This window comes from Gekko japonicus, unplaced genomic scaffold (genome assembly GCF_001447785.1).
Source record: "Gekko japonicus isolate JY-2015 unplaced genomic scaffold, Gekko_japonicus_V1.1 scaffold1389, whole genome shotgun sequence".
NCBI lineage: Eukaryota > Metazoa > Chordata > Lepidosauria > Squamata > Gekkonidae > Gekko > Gekko japonicus.
This window is the reverse complement of record NW_015176492.1, coordinates 703,824-711,005: the sequence shown is the minus strand read 5'-3', so window position 1 is coordinate 711,005 and position 7,182 is coordinate 703,824. Positions and strand designations below refer to the sequence as shown.

Genomic DNA, 7,182 nt, shown 5'->3' with positions numbered 1-7,182 from the left:
CTCATGGCCCGACTGAGGGCTGCTGGGAGTAGGGGGTGGGGCTTGTTGCATGTGCCAGCCCCCTGGGCTCCTTACGGCCAGTGCTCCGCTCCTGTGTGCTCCCGCAGGAAATGACCCCTGCCCGCAGCCCTTTGCCTGATGGTACCGGCAGGGGCCATTTCGTGGAAAAAGAGGGGCAGGAGCTCATTAGCATAACTCATTAGCATAACTTATTTGCATATGTCACACCCCCGACCTCACCGGAAGCGTGTCAGAAGGCAACACCCAACACTCAGGCTCCACTGGACTGTTTTGGATTGCTAGCTATTGGGGGCGGGAATGTGCAGTTCTGTCCTTGCAGAGGAGGGAGAGCTTGTACCTGAATAAAACTTGGTCTTAAAGGTACAACTGGACTGTTTTGGACTGGGGGGCCGGGTGGGCTCTGCAACTTACCTGGCTGCTTCTTGCTCTGACTGAGGGCTGCTGGGAGCAGGGGGCGGGGCTTGTTGCATGTGCTCTTTACTGCCGGAGCTCCGCTCCTGTGCGCTCCTGCAGGAAATGACCCCTGGGTACCGGGCAGCGTGTGCAGCTGGGGGCATGCGGGGCAGAGGGCTCACAAGTGCGAAGGCATGCTGGGTGAGGGGTGGGCGGCAGCAGCAGGGCACCCCAGAATTCCCGGGCCCGGGCAGCTGCCCCACCTGAGGGTATGCTGCCGACGCCGGCCCTGCTTTAAGTAAAGCCAGCCTAAGTGGTTCGGACTCTAAATTCTTCACGGAATCTTAGATGCAAAATACATTACTGGCACAAATATCCGACGTGCCCAGTGCCGTGGAAGGCAAGCAGGCTTCACCTTAAGAGAGACAAAGGACAGGAAGGGTTGCCTCAGTGCTTAGTTGCCGCGGCCCTTCCTTACACGCCCAGGGACATGCCGATCACCACTTTGGGGTCAGGACGCCATTTTCCTCCAGGCCAGTTTGGCTGGGGATCCTGGAGGTTTTTTGTCATCTTCTGGGCATGGAACAGCGGTCACTGGGCGTGTGTGTGTGGGGGGGGAAGCTATCCTGCATAGATGGCCCCGGAGGTCCCTTCGAACTCTATGATTCTACCCTTGGCCTGGGAAAGGACGAGCACTGGGTCAACGCAAGTCGCCCCGGACAGCCCCACTAAGAGCCGCGACAGAAGATGGAGATGATCAGGCCTGTAGCTACAATGGGGCATCTCGGAGCCCGGCCCCCTGGCTGACCCCGAAGGCCCCCCCTGACTTCCCATCCAGCCCAGATTTTTTTGGGGGGTGCGGGAGGGTGTGCACCCCCCTTGACTTATTTAAAGGCCCCCTGAATTTAAAACAAAAATTGGCTACGGGCCTAGAGAAGATGCAAAAGACGAGTCAGCCGGTTCCCCCGCTGTTCTTCCGCACTAAGCTTACGGGCGCTCCTGTTCTTTCCCCGCCCTCCCAGATCTCCTGACGGAAGATGACATCTACTGCTGCTCTCTCTCCAAGACTCTGTGCCACACCTCCACCCCCGTCACCGTGGGCTTCTACTCGCCCTGCGGAACCCGGCTCCACTCCCTCCTGGAGAACAATGCAGGTCGGTGCCACGGGAAAGAGAGACGCGTGCTGGGGGTGGTGGTTAGTGGTCAAAAAGGTTGTCGCAGATGTGTATGCGATGGCATCGGGGGCGGGGGCGGGGAACCACTGCAAACCTAGTTGGGAAAACAGATTCAAGTTCCCTTTGGGGGTATTTTACTTCCAGATTCGTAGCTTCTGCAGTTCAGATATGGAGTCTGGGGGAAATCTCCTAAAGAGCTATGCTCTGAAACGGGGAGCGGAGGGGGGGGGGCGCTATCTGTCTTCCATAAAATCCAGAAGCTGCCCTGGTAGCCCTGTCGGTAAGCCACACACCAACCGTAAATGTTATCGGGTTGTACATTTGTCACTTTTTGTGGAAACTAATTAGAATGCGTGCCCTTCTCTGGATGGCCCAGGCTAGCCGGATCCCGTCAGATCTCGGAAGCTAAGCAGGGTCGGCCCTGGTTGGTATTTGGATGGGAGACGAGTAAGAAAGTCCAGGGTCGCTCCGCAGAGGCAGGCAAAGGCAAACCACCTCTGTTCCTCTCTGCCCTGACCTGGATAGCCCAGGCTAGCCTGATCTCGTCAGATCCGGGAAGCTAAGTAGGGTTGGCCCTCGCTGGTATTTGGATGGGAGACGAGTAAGAAAGTCCAGGGTCGCTCCGCAGAGGCAGGCAAAGGCAAACCACCTCTGTTCCTCTCTGCCGTGACCTGGATAGCTTAGGCTAGCCTGATCTCATCAGATCCTGGAAGCTAAGCAGGGTTGGCCCTGGTTAGTATTTGGATGGGAGACCAGTAAGGAAGTCCAGGGTTGCTATGCAGAGGCAGGCCATGGCAAAACTCTGTTAAGTTTCTTGCCCTGAAAAACCCTATGGGATCGCCACAAGTCATCCGCAACCTGACGGCAGTTTCCACGACCACCAATTAGAATGTAGGCCCATCAGACGATTCCTCCCACCCCGAAGACCCCCCCCTCCCCGGTTTCCACCCCATTCTAACATCCCAGCCAGCCGCTAGTTTTGCCAGAAAGCCAGTGGGGGAGTGGAAGGCCCAAGACCTCACGTACTTGCTACCCCCCGGCCCCACAAATGTCCATCGGCCAAACCTGTTTGCTACAGATGCCTTTCCTTTTTGGCTTCTCGGTTGCACATGGAGCAGCAGCCGGTGTCTCTTCACGGTCTGGCTTTGTCTCACTGGATTCGAGTTGCCGACTCCCGCCCTGACATCACACCGAGAAGCAGAAATCAGGACAAGGCAGACAGAGCCAACGCGGGGCTTAGTGACGCTTTCTGGGCCATTCCTATTTATTTCATTAAAATATTTCTACCCCACATTTTCTTGCGGTTCAAGGCGTCTTAAAGTAAAGGTAAAGGTTCCCCTTGCTCGAAAGCCAGTCGAGTCCGACTCTCGGGTTGCAGTGCTCAACTCCGTTTCAAAGCCGAAGAGCCAGCGCTGTCCGAAGACGTTTCCGTGGTCATGTGGCCGGCATGACTAAACACCAAGGCGCACGGAACGCTGTTTCCTTCCCACCGAACTTATAGTTAAAAACGTTTCCAGTGGAAAGCAAATCCCAGATCTCCACACACACCCTTAAAAGATGCCTGCCATTCAATCCCCCTCAAAAGCCCTGGCAAAACAGGCAGCTAGGGATGTGCGCACACACCAAAAAATTGGTATTTTTCGGGTTCGGGTATATCAGACCCGAAAATTATCAGGATTACTTGATATTCCTGGATCCTAATATCTGTATGGCATTGGGATTTGGGAAATATTCAGGAATGCTGATTTTTTTATGGCTCCATTATAGCCTATGGGGACCATTATAGTCAATGGTCTATTAGGCTATAATGGAGAATCGGTCCGGGGGTATCTGGGGCTCGGGGGGGGGCTGTTTTTTGAGGTAGAGGCACTAATTTTGCAGTACAGCTGCTCGTGCCTCTCCTCCACCCCCTCCCAAGCTTTAAAAAGATCAAACCAAGGGTCCAATTTTATGGGCCCAGAAGAAGGTGCCCCATTCTCTATTATTTCCAATGAAAGGGGGGAGGAAGCTGTTTAAAGGGATTCGGTTCCTTTAAATGCCTTCTCCAAGCCACAGCGTGAGTGAACTTCAAAGGCATTTAAAGGGACCACAGTTCATTTTTAAATGCCTGAGAGTTCACTCCAAATGCATTTAAACCGACTGAGAGCCCTTTAAATGCCCTGTAACTGTGGCTCTCTGATGCCCCCCAAAGATCCCAGATATTTTCGGGGGGGGGGGTTGGGGGGCGGCCATTTTCGGATAGCCGAATCACTGAGAAAGTACCCAATAAATAGGTATTTATTGGGTATTTTTTTCTGCCCACTTTATACCCAGCACACACCCCTACAGGAAGTGCCTCCTGAATGTCTCCAGGTCAAAATCAATATGTTGCAATTTGGAACGGAGCTGAGAGACAAAGACCTGCCCTGTAGTTATGTCCCCTTTTATTTTTCCCCACATGGTTTAATGGGGGTGGGGGGAGAAACTGCCACATTTGGAAGGTGTGTTGCGACAGGGGCAAAAGTTGTTCCCTGCTGTGTATCGAGCAAGACATACTGAAAGGGGCACAGTGTGTGTCTGCATGCACAAGGATGTATCCACTTTTCCACCCAAAGAGTAATGAACGAGTGGAATTCACTGCTGCAGGAAGTGGTGGCTGCTACAAGCAGCGTCGGCTTCAAGAGGGGATTGGAGAAACATCTGGAGCAGAGGTCCATCAGTGGCTATTAGCCACAAGGGAGAGATGGAATGCTCTGTCTGGGGCAGGGATGCTCTGTCTCCTTGGTGCTTGGGGGGCAGCAGTGGGAGGGCTTCTGGAGTTCTGGCCCTGCTGGTGGACCTCCTGATGCCCCCTGGGTATTTCTGGCCACTGTGATGCAGAGTGTTGGACTGGATGGTCCACTGGCCTGATCCAACATGGCTTCCCTCATGTTCTTATGTAACCCTTCCCAGCAAACAGACCCTCTCCCTGTTCCACTCACACAGTGGGCATTTCAACAGTTTAGGTATTGTGATGGCTGAAGTCATGCAGACAAGGGATTGGTGGTTACTTCAAAGACAGGGAAGGTGGTCCTGATGGTGGAGGGGAGTGTCATCAAGTTGCAGCCGACATACGGTGACCCCGTAGGGTTTTCAAGCCAGGAGACATTCAGAGGTGGTTTGCCATGGCCTGCCTCCGCGTAGCAATCCTGAACTTCCTTGGAGTCTCCCACCCAAGTACTAACCAGGGCTGATCCTGCTTTACTTCCCAGATCTGGCTAGTCTGGGCCATCCAGGTAAGGGGAAGGTGGTCCTAGGCCCCTCGGTTTTCCGAAGTTGCCACAGGTACCTCTATTGATGCCTTTTTGTCATTGGCAGAATGTATGCACAAAGAATCCTGCAGGAGAGAAGAAAACGAATACAGGAGAACCCACCAGAGGCCACGGCGACCGGAAGGAATGAACTACTTCACTCTCCTGTGGTATCTGGTCTTCTACGAGCCGGTGATCACGGAAGTCCACCTCAGAAGGAAGAACATCGACTTCATTTTCATCAGGTTCAGTGCCTGGCAGTATGCCGGAAGTGACAAACTCTGGGCTGGGTTGGTCACCACCCTTTGTGATCACATCCGCCAACACTTTGGGCCTCTCCCACTAAGCTTCTACCATGTCGTCGGGAGCAGGCCACGCTTTGCCTCGGGGTTCAGCCAGAACGAGTGGAGGCTCAAGAAGAAAGTTGTCGTCACTGCCGGAGGACTCGTGGTCATGTTGCTTGCAGGGGTGAGCCTGGCCACGGTCGTCATCTTTGTGCCAGGGATAAGGGACGGTAGCGCCCTGAAAGTCATCAGCGCAGTCTTTGCCACAATCTCCGGCTCCAGCATCATCCTGGCTCTCGCTCCGGTCATTAAACACCTGATCATCAGTCAGAAGAAAAAGATCGAGAGCATGACCAACAACCAGAAATTCACCAGTCACTTGGGCTTCATGAGCGCGGTCAAGAGAGAGATTGAACTTCTCACCAGCTTTGTGTATTACATGGAGATATTTGAGAGGCAGCGGCTGAGAATCGTCTTCGAGATCACCAGCTTGGACATATGCTACCCAGAGCGAGTGATCGGGGTTCTGAACGCCATCAACACACTGCTTTCGGACACCAACGCCCCGTTCATTTTCATTCTGGTGGTGGACCCCTGCATCATTACCTCTTGCTTAGAGCAAGCGAGCAACATGAAGGGCATGGCTGACAATGGCTATCTCTACCTCAACCGCACGGTGTCGTTGCCCTTCTCCATCCCGGAAATTGGTGTCCGTTCCAAGATGCGTTTTTTGCACGAGACCTTCCAAAACCGGGAAGACCTGATGTACCGGATCATCACAAGGAATGTGGAGCAGGGAGTCCGGAAGGGAAAAGGGATGGACCCGGCCCTGGCTGAGATGGAAGCGTCCGTGGAAATGGACCAGCACCAGATCGACGCCCAGGCCGTGCAATATATCCACGAGGCGTTCCACTCCTTGCACGATGAATATGGCTGCCTTTACAGGTACATCCCCGAGAGCATTATCCAGATGAAGAGGATCGTCAACACTATCCCCATCACCCTACGGCTCATGACCCAGCAGCACAGTCTCCGCCACGACATCTGTCCCAGGTCAGTGGCGGGCTGGGTGGTCCTGGCCAATCAGTGGCCGTGCCGCTTGAGCTGGATCCTGCAGTGCATGGAGGATAAGCAGCAGTGTCGGCCGCCCAAGGACTTCAACCAGCAGCCGCTGTGGGAAGTGTTTGTGGGCAACTGCCAGGAACTCTTCTCCAAGCACAAGGACCTCCAGAACATTATGGCCCTGGACAGCGACCCGGAACTCTTTGAGCAGTTCTTGTCCCACGACTTCCCATTCACCGTGCAGGAAGGGGCAAAGTACATGAGATATACAGTCAACCTGGACCATTCCATCAGGCACCGGATGGGTCAGCTGAGGGCGCTCGCTATGCTGGAGAAGATGTACAAGAAGGAAGACGGCTCGGACAAAAAGAAGAAGGAAGACGACTCGGACAAAAAGAAGAAGGAAGATGACTCGGACAAAACGGATTAGGAGAGTGGCTTTTCGGACTGCTCCGGGGAGTCCCGCTATTAGATAAGTAATGGTGGATGAGTTGTCCAAAGGGCAGCTTTGTCTGCTGTTGCATATAACTCCCCGGTGTGGAGGTACCTCGGGCTGTCTCCTAGGTAGGCCTTGCTTTCCAACTGCCTGTAGGGGGAAAAATAAGTCCTGTCCCTTTAATTACAGAGGGCAGCTGTGTTGGTCTGCAGTAGGATTGCTAGATCAGGGGTGTCAAACAAGGCCCGGGGGCCGGAACCGGCCCATCTAGAGCTATTATGCGGCCCGCAAGCAACTAGTGCAAGGGAGGGAACGGGGGACTGCTCAAGGGGGGAGTGGGCGGAGCCAGTCAGATTGTGGCTTCAGCATGGGGGAATAACCTCATCTGCAGCAGTCAAGCAGCGTGGGAGCGTCTGCCCAGTGCTGCACCGCTGGCTCTCCAGTCCGCCCATGTGAGTTTTCCTTTGCACCCCCCTCCCAGCACACGGGCCTTGCAGTGAGGATATAACAACTTGGGGATTACCACCTGCTGTCCTTTATAA

At 54.1% G+C, this 7,182-nt stretch overlaps 1 protein-coding gene across 1 annotated transcript in view; it reads left to right on the top strand.

Annotated features, from left to right (window-relative positions):
* The window catches only part of NKPD1 (NTPase, KAP family P-loop domain containing 1), a 60,094-nt gene extending 53,254 nt beyond the window's left edge, over positions 1-6,840 (top strand). Inside the window, exons 3-4 of the mRNA XM_015427270.1 lie at positions 1,437-1,568; positions 4,926-6,840. Of these exons, the coding sequence (XP_015282756.1) occupies positions 1,437-1,568; positions 4,926-6,634 (1,841 nt within the window). The 3' untranslated portion in view covers positions 6,635-6,840. The remainder of the gene's footprint in view (positions 1-1,436; positions 1,569-4,925) is intronic.
* Positions 6,841-7,182: the final 342 nt, after the last annotated feature.